This window comes from Cupressus sempervirens, chromosome 3, assembly GCF_028749045.1.
Source record: "Cupressus sempervirens isolate cs-2001-9-10 chromosome 3, ASM2874904v1, whole genome shotgun sequence".
Classification (NCBI taxonomy): domain Eukaryota; kingdom Viridiplantae; phylum Streptophyta; class Pinopsida; order Cupressales; family Cupressaceae; genus Cupressus; species Cupressus sempervirens.
Window position 1 is genome coordinate 206,876,057 of NC_143120.1, and position 15,633 is coordinate 206,891,689.

The 15,633-nt window shown below is 35.2% G+C and overlaps 1 protein-coding gene across 4 annotated transcripts in view; it reads right to left on the reverse strand.

Moving 5' to 3' along the window:
• GCS1 (glucosidase 1) overlaps positions 1-15,633 on the reverse strand; it is a 233,206-nt gene that overhangs the window by 51,884 nt on the left and 165,689 nt on the right. For all 4 annotated transcript variants that reach the window (XM_089819056.1, XM_089819057.1, XM_089819058.1 and 1 more), the window contains exon 17: positions 13,114-13,170. In XM_089819056.1, coding sequence (XP_089675182.1) covers positions 13,114-13,170 — 57 coding nt within the window. The remainder of the gene's footprint in view (positions 1-13,113; positions 13,171-15,633) is intronic.

Here is a 15,633-nt window from a genome sequence, read left to right on the forward strand (position 1 = left end):
TGTGTTGACTTACAGGCGATTACGGAAGGAATGGGAACAATGAAGTTGAGTTATTTACATCTTCTATCAGATCGTGACCATCTTCTTAGCTTTATCGGAGACCATTCAAATGCCTCGAGGAGGAAGGAGGAGGAAATTGACAGGCTTTCTCGCGAGCTTGAGGACACTCAAGCTTCTTTGGTGAATACTCCATTGGCATTACAGGACTGGGAGAGACATGGGGATAAGCATGGCATGGAGTTGAGTTTAGTTTCATCTTGCACTCCTGATACTCAGCTTTCTGCAGCATGTAAATCATATGTGGTCGTTGATAATGTTGTGAGTTCATCTTGCATTCACATCCAAGATACAGGGACAATGTCAGACAGGTATGTGGAGTTAGTTGGTATTGGTCATATTACTCAGGTGAGGAGTTTGCTTGAGTTACCAACTGATTCTAGTTTACGGATATGGACTCGAGATTGTTATATTGGCGTTTGGAATTCAGTTGACTGGAGATCTTTAACACTTTTTGGTAGCAGTGATTGTTTGGGTGCTATCATGGATTTAATTAGCAGATTGCACGGTGTTGTCTTTTCTTGTGCCAACAGCTTGTCCGATGTTGGTATTAGCTTTTATACACCGGTGTTGGGCTTTGTTCACATATCCAATCGACCATTCTTGCTGGAATGTGTTGATAATCTTTCATTTTTGGCAGTGTGAATAGATGAGTCCCAGGCTCATATTGGGATTGATGACATCCAGGAGAATGCAGTGGGCAGTTTTGAAGACTTAGTTTCCTTAGCAGTTTCTTTTGGTACAAAAGAGTTGGACAGCAATGCTACAGACTTTGATACTCCGTATGTTGATATGAGCTTTGGAGTTGATTCGCAGGATATGGATGGTAATACTCTAGAGACCAGTAACTTTGAGGATACTGCTTTAGAAAGTGCGTCAGAGGAGGTTTGTAGGAGACAGTCTAGCCAGTGCCATCATGTGTCTAATCAGTTGAGAGTTAGTAAGCGAGACATTTCTATCACTTGCCAGCATTTCGATGCCGCTCGACAGTTGTTAGCAATTTATGGATGGGGTTTTCCTACTAGGGATGAACAAGGAGGTAGTTATCTTTCCTTGACAGAGATCCACTCTTTATGGGAGGCTATTCGGATTTTGAGACAGAATTATATGCAGTTGGTAGCCGACAGAGATTATCTTATGCAGTGGGGGAGTACAGGATACGAAGCATTATTGGCCAAGGAAGATGAGGTGAGTGAGCTTATTCAGCAGCTCGAGGTGACTTCTGAGATTCTTGAGAGTACACAGTTGGCTTTCGAGGAGTCACATTTTCATTTGGCTAAGGTGACCATGGAGTTAGAGCGACTGCAGTTTTTACCAGATTCTGTACAGTCACAAGCTGTGGTGTCTGGTGATCCGCGGATGTCCATGGTCAAGGTTGATAGAGGTAGTGGAGATGAGGATATATCTGTCCACGACACTAGTATTGGCATATTTGGTCCATTTCCACTGGAGGTAAGTTCAACTGAGTTGGGCGCTGCAGCTGAGCATTGTGATATGTTTGACTTGGAGGACAGAGACTAGTGATGTTGTTGTTGATTCTGCACTCTTGGCTATATCATCCTCTGACTTAGCTGAAGATTAGTCACAGTTGGTTGTATCACGTCTGCAGGATGAGTCTTTGACTAGGATTGGTTCTTTTTACCGGCATTATACTGTAGGATATGTTCATCGGTTTGCTTTTGATCCATGTGTTGAAGAGTTGATGGCAGACAGGTTTGGTCTAGGCTCTCGTTTTTGCTATCTACCGTGTAATGACTATTCACCATCAGCAGTGCATGGGTGTTATGGTTATGAGACAGTGACCGGTGCTCTGCAGAGTTGTGTTAATTGCAGTGGGTGTGCAGTGTGTGGATTCTCTGTATTTGGTGCAGTTTCATGCGGAAGTATTCATCGTTGTTGCAAAATTGTATTGTACATTCCACATAGGCTAGTGGGATGTGTTGATGGTATTTACTATGTTGGCAGTTTGGGTTATCTACTCTACTTGGGTTTTGATATTTCGAGAGCTTGTTTCTCATTGGTTCCTGACGTTGGAGTTTGGGTGAGTTGTATTCGCCAATTTGATTATGGATTCCTCTTGGTTAATTTTCAGAGGTTGTTGCAGGAGCCTATGTTGACTGACAGCAGTATAGTTCATGACTACATTCGGGATCGAAGTGGATTGATTGGGTTGTTGTTCGACCATTGCTTGGGGACAAGCAATTTTGGGAAGGGCGAACTGTAATGTCCCTTTTTTAGCATTCATAGCATGATGTTGTCGTTAGCCTATTTCCCCACAGTCCCGTAGGCTAACCAGGACATTAAAGGGACTTAGAGGCCATTTGGCCTTGATAGTTTCAGTTGCAGGTCTTTCTGAGGGGTTTTGAGGCAACTTTGGGCATACTTACTATTTATAGTAAGTCATCTTGGATATGATCGGACATCCAGTGGCAACAGTATGTCGATGGTAATTGTTTAAAATCGACAAGAAGACTTGTTTATCATTGATAAGATTTGTTATGCATTGATAAAGCTATTTTATAAAGTTAAATTTAAATATTTAACTTTATTAATGCATAAACTATAGTTTGTGGGAAATATTTAAATTAAAAGAGTCCCTTTTATTTTATAACACATTTGAGACATAAGTTACATAAAGGGAGTGATGTTTTATCCCACATTGAGAAAACGAAAGATTGAGCTCTTGTGAGAACACAATAAAAGAAAGGGAAGAGCTTCTTTTTAGTAGGCTTGGAAATATCAAAGAAATTGGAAAATTTTCTAGAGATTATGTCTCAATAATTTGAAGGACAAAATCCCTTCAAGCTAAAAATCTTGACGCCATTGAAAGATATGGTCTTGAGATTCAACATGGTAGCAGTCTGAAAAAGTAGATACGAAAAAGCAACCTGAAAAAGCAGGCTGAGAAAGCAATCCGTAAAAGCAGTTCAAAAAGCGGATCCGAAAAAGCAATCGAAAAAGCAAATCAGAAAAGCAAAGCAGAGGGGGCAGCATTGAAGGAAATTATTACAGCCATCTACAACCAGGTTCCTTTGTTAGTATTGCTTTTTAGGGTGTTATAAGTTTCAGCTATAAGTGTGCATTATACCAACATTATCATTTTGTAATCCATGTAAATGCCAAAAATTTTGGCCATATTTCATGAGCATTGTATTAGAAATTTCATTGCAAATTAAGAAGACAATAGTTGTTGGTGTCATTTAAGCAATTCAATATCATTATTTATCAGCTAGTTAGTTTGCATACCAATTGTTTGTAAAAATGCCAGTTGGCTGTAGGTGTTCATTTCTCATGCTTAGATCATATATACGCACTGAATATTGTCAAAATTAGTAGCACACTCATGTTAGGCCATTGTGTAGTCCATTTGGAGTCTTCTAGCACAAGATTCTCATTGATGCAAATTGAAAAGAGTCATTTAAAGCCAGCTGAAATAATATATCAGTCATACGTCCCTTGCATGTGAATTGTTTGATGAAATTCCTTGAGCTTTCATCAGCATTTTTTGAGAGCAGATTTGGGGAGGGCCATTACACATACCCACAATATTGCAATATTGATTTTATTAAGTATTCAATAACAATTTTACATAATATTGAATTACAGTTTAGTTAAACCAAGTTTGTTCCTGAAGTATTCAAGTTTCAACCTTGCTAGAGGTTTGGTAAAGATGTCTTCTTTTTGTTCTTCAATGCTAATTTTAATATCCCAAAAGGATATTAACTTAAATTTTAACTTTTGTTGTCTTGTGATTTTTCCAAACAACTTCCGAACATCTTATATGGAAATCTTGGACTTGCTCTGATATTTATAGTTGTTGTGCATATTGAGATGAAGAGATGAGTACAAATCTTTGAACTATTAATGCCTCTAGAAAAACTGACTGATTGAGCTTGATATTCATATGCATCAATTGTGAATCAGACTGTTGTAATAGTGACATGGTTATTAACAATGTCTTCTCAAATTAGATCATCAGTTACAACATGTCATCTTCATGCCCACATGCCTAGTATTATGAATTGACATAAGATAACCATGAAATATAAATGATGATGTTACACCCAAAGTTTTCTTCTTCTTATCTGATGTTGTCGATGTCTTTCTTCTACAATGGACATATGCGTAGGATGATTCAATAGTGGAGACTTCATTATACTTGCCAATAGAATCTTATACCACTAACTTCATAATTATTTTCTAAGTTGGATTGCTAATGATAATGATTGATTTTCCTTTTCAGTTGATTACTTTATCAGTTTATACTAGTGAATGGGTGTAATCCATGGTCTGTAATCTCTACTGATTCAACTTCTTTATCGTTTCCTTATGGGTTACTTCCCACAATCAAATACCTCTTGGTCGATCCTTCTAGCTCTTACATGGTATTCAATTATTATTATTTTCTATTTCTACATGAATCACAGAATGTTGGCCCTTATTGTTTTCCTGTGTTGAACTGGACGCTGGTTCATATGTCTTCTTCTCAAATCAAACATTTATTTCCTCTATGATTCAAGTTTATGTATCCACCTTTGTTGGCTTAGTCATCCTTTGTTTCGAACTCCTGTAATGCAAGTAATTTAATGTTGATTGCTGAGTAATCCTTTAACGTAGTTTGTTTCTAAATAATCCTTTGATACATCATTTAGTAAAATATTATATTATACCTACATTATATATATAATATATCATATTATTATTATAATAATATATTTATTATTATATATTTGTATTTTTTACATCTTATTATTTATTTACTATTAATTATTAAATCTTATTTTGGGGGGACATTACACTAATGCACTTCTGTTTGATGACATTTCTATATACCATATCTTTTATATAGTGGTAGGGAAACTCTATATGTTTAGATCTGTTATGGAAAACTGGATTTACTAAGAGTTTAATACAGCTTTGGTTGTCACAGTGAATTATGGTGGATTATAATGGTTTGCCAAATAAACCATATAAAATTTTCCTCAGCCATACTACTTCGGGTGCCCCCATGGAGGCTGCCATATATTCTGTTTCTGTAGAGCTCTGAGCAACTACTGATTCTTTTTTACTAAACCAAGATATCACTGTTGATCCCAAGTTAAAACAACACCCTGTTGTACTCTTATGATCAATAGAACAGCCTGCCCAGTCTGAATCAGAATACCCTTGAAATTGTAGCTCTGTATTATCATACTTTAATCCAAGTCCAATGGTTCCTCTTAAATATCTTAAAATATGTTTGGTAGCCATTAGATGAATCTTCTTAGGCTCACAAATAAAGTGACTTATTACATTTGTAGCATAGTAGATATCCAGTCAAGTGTTTACTAAGTTCATAAGGGATCCAACAATTTGTCGATAGTAAGTATGATCTACTGATTCTAAGTCTGTTACTTCACTCTTAAGTTTATGAAGATTAGTTTCCATTGGAGTAAATAGTGGCTTATAATCTATCATCTCAAATCTGGTCAATATATTTGTCTTGTACTTTTCTTGATTTAGGAAGATGTAATTTCCCTTCTGTCGTACTTCTAGACATAAAAAAATAATGTAGATCCTTCATGTCAAATTCAACTATGAGATCCCGTTTACATTTGGCTATAAGATGATCTGCACTTGTTATTAACAAGTCATCAACATAATGAACGAGAATCAACATGTCATTATTAGATATTTTGAAATATATATTTGAATCAGCTTCATTCTTGGAGTATCCCAATTTGAGAAGATAGTTGTCTATTCTCTCATACCAAGCCCTTAGAGCTTGCTTTAACCCATAGAGAGCTTTCTTTAGTTTGCATATGTAATGCTTCTAATCACGTGTAGTGAATCGTTTTGGTTGTTCTATATATACTTCCTCTTCAATGACATCGTTCAAGAAAGTTGTCTTTACATCCATTTGATGTCTTTTGCATCCTTTGGATGCAGCGATGGCAATTATCATTCTTACTGAAGTATAACATCCAATTGGAGCGAAAGTTTCTTCATAATCACTTCCAGTCTTTTGAGAAAAACCCCTTGCAACAAATCTTGCTTTGTGTTTTTCAATGCTTCTGTCAAGTGCATACTTGATTTTAAACAACCATTTAGAGGATAAAACTTATTTGTTTTAGGTCTAGGAACAATATCTCAGACATCATTTTTAAAAATAGATTGATATTCCTCTACTATTGCATCTTTCCATGCTTGACATTTTAAAGCCTCCTCTACATTAGTTGATTCTGTTTTTGTGAGTTCTGTCAATAAAGCAACATAGCATTTCTGATTTCTTGTTTTCTTATTTTCTTTAGAGACCTCATCCGGCTCTACATTGTTTTCTTCAATCATTTTCCTTGCCCATAGTGGTCTTTTCTTGTGATTTAAAACTTTATCATTTTCAACATTAGATGTATATGTATCTCTGTTTTTGGAAAGGCTCTCGCTCAAATTTCCTGTTAAATTATCTTCTATAGTGTTCTCCCTCTGATTCTCGGTATTATAATTATCTTCTACGATGAACTCCCTCTGATTCTCAACTTCCTCATATTCCTTGTTTAAAGAAGTTTTGAAGGCAATTTCTTCATCAAATTGAACATCCTTGCTGATTTCAATAGACTTTTGTCCTAGAATATATACTTTGTATCCCATAGTTGTTTCACTGTAGCGAACAAAGATGCCTTTCTTTCCAAAAGGTTGGAGTTTAGATCTTTTCTCTTTGGGAATGTGAATGTATACAGGACAACCAAAAATTCTTAGATGACTAAGATCTCATTTAATTCCTGTAAATGCTTCTTCAAGAGTTATATTTTCTAATGTTACATAAGGGCTTCTGTTTTGAATGTAAATTGTTGTACTTGTTGCTTTGGCCAAAAAAGACAAGGAGATTTTAGTCTTGAATCATGGCTTTTGTTGCTTCTATAATAGTTCTATTTTTTCTTTCTGCAACCCCATTTTGTTGAGGATTATAAGATACTATAGTTTCCCTCTTAATCCCAACAAAAATACAGAATTCTTTAAAGATGTGAAATGTGTATTCACCTCCGTTATCTAATCTTCATGTTTTTATTCTCTTTCCAGTTTGGTTTTCCACTGGGGCTTTAAATTCTTTGAATTTTTGTAAGACTTCATTTAATTCTTTAAGTTTTAGAAAGTATATCCAAGTTTTCCTAGTGTAATCATCAATGAAGGTTACATAGTAAAATAACCCCCCAAGAGAAGGTGTTGACATAGGTCCACACAAATCAGTGTGGACAAGTTCTAGTGCAACTTTTGACTTGTGTTTACTCAATGGAAAGAATCATTTCTTACTTTTTCTTAGAGTGCACCCTTTACAAATGCTAATGTGATCAGTTTTGAGATTAGGTATACCTGTAATGATTTTCCCTATGGTAGGAAGAGCACTAAAACCAAGGTGCCCTAACCTTCTATACCAAAGTTCATTTGACTTATGGACTTCATGATTTAGAGCTTGATGTTTTACTTTAATGTTTAATTTGTACAAACTTCCATCTCTTGATCATATGCTGATAGCGTTCTTAATGTTGGAGATTTTAGTCCATAGTAACACTTTGTCCTCATTGAATGTGACATGGTATCCTTGGTCTGCTAGGCTAGAAATGGAAATTAGATTTCTTTTTATCCCTGGTACAAATAGTACATCTTTTCATAGAAGAGTTTCTCCAGATTTTAGTTGTAAGGAGCAAGTCCCAATTCCTTTTTCTGGATGAGTAGAAATATCTCCAATTGTGACTTCTTCTGTGCATTCTTTGAATGTTTCAAACTAATTTCTGAATCCAGTTATGTGTCTTGAAGCTGCACTATCCATTATCCAAATATTATTACTTGCATTTAATTCACTTGAGAAAGCTACATAGAATAGAGGATTTTCCACTTCATGAGATTCTGATATGGTAGCTTGAATTTTCTTTCTTTCAGGACAATCTCTTCAGATGTGACCAAATTTATCACATCGGTAGCATTGAACTTTGGATAGATCATTTTCCTTGTGATATTCCGAGTAATTTCCTCTCTTTGGTTTGGAATTTATTTTCTTCCTTTTGTTGTTGGTACGTAAGGCTTGAATCTCTCCCTCTTGATTGGTGCAGATTCCTCTAGAGATTAAACGAGATTCTTCTTGAATACACTCATTCTTGAGTTGATCAAACTTAGGAAGAGAGGGACAGCTTACACATTGAATGAAAGGTTCCCATGATATAGGTTGACCTCTTAGACCAATTAGTGTAAATTCCTTGTCATTTGCATTGTTTCCAATTGTGGCAATTTGGTCTCTTATTTCAAAAATTATTAAGAAATATTTTGTCATAGACTCTCCTTTTTTAAAAAAAAAAAAATTCAGGAGTTGATGTTTTAATGTCAATATTCTACTCGCATTGTTTATTTCAAATGTATCTTTTATATTTTTAAACACTTCACATGTTCTTTTCAATCTTGCTATGGAAGGAAGTATGTGATCCCTTATAGCATCAATTATGATCTTCTTAGCTTTATTGTTTCATATTTTCCAAATTGTCCTATCTGATTCATCTTCAGGCATCTTAATATCTTTTTCTATAAAGGACTCTAATTCGAGTTCTTCAAGCAAGGCAAAGATTCAAATTTTTCATGAGAAGTTTGCAGCCCCTTCCAATCGATATTCTACTTTGATTCCGTTCACCATTCTAACTTAGATAGATTTTTATTTCCATAAGGCAAGGAACAATGTGAATACTGATTTCTTTCAAGACAAGAACAAATCTGAATGTGATTTTTCTCTAGTTAAGCTTTGATACCATGTTAATCTAGGATCTTTTCTAGAGAATAATCTACCTTTGATTATCAGACCTGAAAGTGTCTATTGAATATACTTTAGATTTGTGACAACTCTGATTATTTAACCTTAATTGGCTAACTTCTCTGAATGCTACAATGGTGAATTAGACGATTGCTGAATAAACTCGATGCACTTTGTTATTAATTTGTTGGATTGTCAGCCATCAGTCTTCAGTGATATATGAGCTTGAGGGTCACAACCCTGAAAGGTTGTGACTTCCCCTATGACAACAGTCACAAGAAGTCACAGCCTTTCATGGTCGTGACTCTTTACTATAATAAGCAGAGAACATAGTTAGATGTTAACCTCAGCCGTTTTCTATCCTTAGTCGATCACCCTTAGTTGATCATATTAAACATGTATTATTAAGGACTAACATGATTATAAACATTCAGATCTATATATATATATATATATATATATATATATATAATCTCAACTTTCATATAATATACGAAATCCATGCCAATAATTAGGATGCTTCAATCTAAATGAAGCTATAACCTTAACAAATAGAAAACATATTTAAAAAACCTTTAGCAAAGGACACATTTGAGTACTTGAGAGGTATGCTTGGGGTTGTGCCCCAACCTACTTTTGAGTAGTTGATGTAGAGATTGCATCACTCCAATGGTAACTAAGCACTATTTCTATTATCTGGACTGAATGCTTGATGCTTCCTCTATGGGGAGTATCTATGTTTGAGTTGAGTCATGAAGGACTCTTGGTAACCAGTATTTAATAATATCTTTGGACACTTGAGCTTATTGCAGATATTACTTAGATAACTGACATAATGATACCTTTGTCATTGATGTCAATGGGGTAGAGCAGCGCATGAAAAACATCCTTTGATATGAATATTTAGAAACATCTTTTGATATGTATGCTTGGGGTAGAGAATAGCACATGAAAAATACCTTTTGATATGTATGTTTGGAGAGAGTAGCACATGAAAAATATTTGGGAAGTTGATTCAAAGGAGCTTATCCTTTGGGGGAGTGATGTTCGTAAGAGATTCATGTTGATTGATGAAAAGGATTTGGAAAGATGATGATGTATGGGGAGATTAACACCTTCCTTGTGTATGTAAGTTATAGTACAGATGATATTCATGGACAACATGAATGGGCGAACAAATGCAGAAGAGAAACATTTGGTATTCATGGAACTTAGATGGTTTTCATCGATGTTGCCATCAATGCCAAAGAGGGAGATTGCTAGCATGAATATTGATGGTATTCCTATGGGAGAGTATCCAATCAATGTTGGAGACATGATTTAGAGTTGTGTGTTGCATTCATGATAGAGTTTGTCATTGATGTCAACATACTAGTTATTCTATGAGGACTGGTAGAGCAGCAGACAGAGTTTGGCTTCACGCAGTTCGAGGATTGAAATTCAGCTTATGTGCACATGGGATTAGGTTCTAGAGTATGTCTAGATGCTACAATTAAGAGCGCATGCAGAGATATGAAGACTAGACACAGTTATGATGGATTTAGTGATGGCAGCTTTCAAACAATGTTTCTGGAAAGCAGTTACTATTGTTCAGATTGTGTCTCCTAACAAAGATGAAATCTGATTGAGCGAACTTAGTCAGACGTTGTAGACATTTTGAAGACGTTGTGGTTAATCACGCACATTTAGATGATCAACGAGAATGAAGTTATGAATACTGTGAGACAATAGATTTCTTGTAATTGTGAAAAAGATGTAATATTGTAATGTAATGTGTAAATGTAATATATTAAGTTGGTCCTATATTATTATTGTAAATTGGGAAAGCCTCAAGGCTGACTCAATAATTTGTTTTAGGACTTGGTATAGAGGATAGATCATTTCCTTGAGGTGGAGTGTGACATTTGATCATATCTATGTTATGTATTGTGTGAACTTACATACAAATATCTATTGAATCAGACAAAAGATTGGTGCAGTTGAGGCACGGTGAGCTTACAAGGAACTATATTTGGCAAAGAAATTGTTGGATAGTTGTTGATGTACACGTGTCTTCTTTAGTAAGGATAGTACTGAAGTTGTTTGGATAGTGGGTCCTCCTATCTTCCTTTCAACTCCTAACAAGGATTCAAAGTTTCCTAATAGGGACTCATATGTACTGATTGTATTTCATTGACTCCTAACAGTGCCCATCCTTTCACAAAGAACTTTTATATTAGTACATCATCTTGTGGGCACCATCCGCACCGAGGTTTTCCCTCTTATCAAGGGTTTCCCTAATTAACAGATCCAATGTCATTGTGTATGGTTATATTTCTATGGTTGTTGCATCTATTGTTTACATCTTTCAGAATTAATAAGGATATTGAGAGTTGTTTTAATTGCATAACTGATTCATCCCTGCCCCCCCTCTCAGTTATCTTGGTGGACTTTACTTTCTAACACTCCTATGTGGAGATGATTGATTCTTGCATGTTAAGTAAATCAAGATAAATTTTCAGTCATGACTGGTGATGGCATCCTCTTAAAAAAGTCAGTTTTACTGATACTGTATATTATTGCAGAGGATGATCTGTATTTTTATGGGGATTAAGGGTTTGATCTCTAATTAGGATTTTTCATTGATTCAGATTGTACCCATACTTAATTCAATAAAGATATTATTCTTGGTGCATTGATGAGTTTTTCACCCTCAAGTGGAAGATTTTTCCAAGATAAATTTTTGGTGTCTCTTTGTTCATTTGTTGTTATGCTTCTTATCTTGATTCCAGAATTAAAACATTAACAAGCTTCATAAACAATAGGAAGAAGCCCAAAGGATGGCAGGATCCAAACTCTAATACCACTTTAAGAACCCTACCTTATTTCACCTTTATTTTTCAGTTAGGAAGGTCTGACATTTTGTGAAACAGTTTTCTTGTATGATTAAATTTGTAGCTTCAGACTTGCATAGAACAATATTTGCAAAATAATAACTAACAATGCCAAGTACCTCTAGCCACAAAAGCAATGCATAAGCTAATGTGATCATAACCAAATATCACTTATAAAATTATATTGGAGACATGTAAAATTCTATAGAATGACTAGAATTATCAATAGAGCCCAATCTAATTATTGCATATTAAAATGAAAGTTTCAGAATAATGCTGACCTTTAGTTTCTAGCATATGTTTAAGTAATATAATGGAGTTGTTCATCCAACAGGATAGCAAATTGTGCACCATAGTGAACTACTTTATACTACCAAATATTAATCTTTCAAACATTACTTGCTCTCAATATTGTGCTCCTTACGGATGGTTTATATCATTCACCATAATAGCAAAGTGAATGAGAATGAATAATCTTTCACAATTGCATGGCAATGCATAAGTCCATACCCTACATTCTTGAATAGCCATTGCAGATTTAGGGGAATCCATGCAATTTCCAAAGGACCATAACTCCAATGTTCTTCCACGACAATCATATGTATTCTATATGAAGATTTTCGCTATAATAAGCTTCAAAAAGTATTAGCCGCAATGTTCTACTGTTGGTAGTGGGCCAGCATCCCTCGCAAGGTTCGCAACATGCTTAACCGCCTCTTGTGGTTCTATAGGACTATTGGTTGTATCAGGCATTGACAGGTCGATCTTTTGGTGCAATGGTAACTCTGGCCTTTCTAACAATTGGTATCAGAGCTTGGTCACAGGTTCAAATCTCTGGCCTTTCTAACAATTGGTATCAGAACTTGATCACAGGTTCAAATCCTGCAAGCCACGATGAGTGACGTTGGGAGGGGAATTGTTGGCAGTGGACCAGCGTCCCTCGCAAGGTTCGCGACATGGCATAACCACCTCCTAAGGTTCTATAAGATTATTGGTTATATTGGGCATTAACAGATTGATCTTTTGGTGCAACGGCAACTCTAGCCTTTCTAACATCTACGACACATATTTTACATAAATATAGGTAGTGAATCGTTCCTTGCTCCAAAGTATGATATTTGTCACAAAAGTATTTCCTCCTAACAATATACTTCATTTTCAATGAAACCTTCACTTATGCCAATCACATTATATTATTTTACAAGCCTTCTTAAAGCATGGCAATTATGTGAGGCATATCTTTATATATTTCCCATGTAGAAAAGCTGCACAATATGTACCAACGAATTGAATGATTTAAGATTGTGACTCATACAGCTAGAAGTAGAAACAAACAAGAAAAGAATAGGTCCAACCCTTCAACAAAAGAACAGAGGCAAATGAAAGTAAAAAGAGAAAAACAATATGCTCTACCTGCTCTGTGTGGTTCCCGAAGTCACGGTATGTCCCTGAAATGTTGTCATAATGCATCTGCACAGAAAAGGAGCATTTGCCTCAACACTTTAAACATTGTCAGAAAAAAAATTGCAAAAATTTAAAACAATTTGAAAAATTCTCTTCAGTAAATCCCTAGTGGAGATGCTAGAAGAAGCATAAGCTAAAAAATTGGTACAATGACTATTCAAGTTGTACATTATAATTTATAGATGAAAGCATGATTACGTTGAGAAAACATGGATAGCATTTGGAGCAACAGCTCCCCAAAAGTGTTACATTTCAATAAATGGACATGGCATTGTCAGACAGAAGACTAATAACACGCATGCATGGATAAATTTAGGGAAACACTCGAGTGCTTTTTTAATGGAAAAAAAATACCAGAACAATATAAACAGGGACATACTTCCAACCACAAGTCATCATCTTTTCTGTATCCTCCAGTGTACAAAAAATCACTAGACAAGGATCAGATTGAAACTGTTACAGCACCGATATCAGATTAGTTAAGCACGGCTTCTTGGATCATCAGACACAGGACTTTGTAAGGGGCATTCCAAATGGATATCCTTAAATTATGTTTTCAGAGATCTGTTCCATCATTTATGTTGCAGAATTCACCTTCCTAACTTTTATTCCTGGATTTGGATTTCCCCCTCGGATGAGCAGACGGTTCTACTGAGGGGGCGAAGGTAGGGTGCAGCACAGGGAGGCTCATTATTATGATAAAATTCACTATTTACAAACTTATTAGCATATTTAAAACTTGATCAATAATAATAGCATCATGTACACAACATCAATAATCATACACATGAAAAAACACAATAAGACATGATATTTATGCAGAAACCTTTACTAGAGAAAGCCACAGCAAATTACGTACATATATAATAATCGCTTACAAATTTTGTAGGCTCAAGCTCCAAGAGGAACATAACCTTTGTTCAATTTGTGGGCACCAGCCCACTAGAGGCACCAACCCTTCATTCCATTTGTGAGCACTATCCCACTAGAAGCACCAACCTCTCATACAAACTTTCACCTTATCAATGATTCTTCTACAACTGATGATGAACAACATTTCTCCACAAATCTGATTATGTTTCCTTACAAAGGTTCATGTATTCTTGCTGCTAAATCTGCATACATTCTTCTTTATAAATGTGTCGAAAATTGTTCACAAGTCTGCTAATACTTCCTGGCAAATTCTACCCATATGTTTCCCTTTGATTATGCCCATACATATTTTTTTCCACATACACTCTTTTACTAAAATCCGCCATTCTTCATTTAAATTTTGCTTTGTAGAATATTATTCACTCACTTTTATTTCTCATACATTCTTCTTTACACCAAATCAATGCTGGTGTATTAATGACATTATTCCTTTTTCAACACTCACTCATATTTTCACTATTTCATTTTATCTGATATCTACATATTTCCAATGGGCAGGCATCTAATTATGGATGATGTCCTTATAAATGAACATAGCTTTTCCTAAATTTCACCCACTGGATAAAGTGTCTCTTCTTTTTTTCAAACAAATATATCTCTTACTAATCACATCTATTTTCCTTCAAATCACACTTCATTAATTATGTCTATACACTAAAAATCTGGTTGGCCAGGATGTTGATAACTTGATGTTATTATATATTAAATATGTTTGTTCCTAACTGATGTTTGTTGAATTACAGTGCTAGGATTAAGTGGCTGCAACATGAGTGAGAAAGTCATCGCTGCTTATTAATGACAAATCACTGTCTTGTAACTTTTCAACCATCTCAATAGGAAAGTTTCCAGGGAAGTTAATTGACATATATCAGTATCCTCCACAGACATATCACGGAGCTCTCTGTAACTTGTTTCTCAATACTCTTCTGCAAAGTCTGCTGAATTCTAATTGCCACTCTAATGTGTAATAGTTCATATTCTTTAGATGCTTAACATTTTAAAATACTAAAAGCAATTGAGAAGTTTCCTGCTTCCTCAAATTGTTCTTTCTTGTCTCCTTAATTTCTCATATTTTCCTATAGGTATGTGTCCAATCATAGCTTCAGAAGATGGAAAAATCACAACCCGCTTGATTTCTTTATCTATTATATGCTTTGCAACACATTTAGCCAATAAGAAGCTCCAATATGGAGTACTTTAGGATCTTGAAGCCCTCAAAGATTGGCCAAAGCAAGACATTCATATTCAGCCTCTAATTAGCAACATCATTAACAATGGTTGGCCCCAAAATACAACTAAATCAAATAATTCCTTTGAGATGCATGATGACCCCAATTCAGGTTTCAAAAAATACCATGAGATGTATGTTTAGTAGCTTTCAGCCCAATATTTCCTTAAAAAATATCTTCTTCAAATGATCTCATGATGACAATTTCATTGACATCAATGACAAATTCTAAATGACAAGGGTAATATGCTAGTCTTTGTACAGTCTAACAACTTTAAGTATGTAATAATGCAAGTTGCAGACCATAG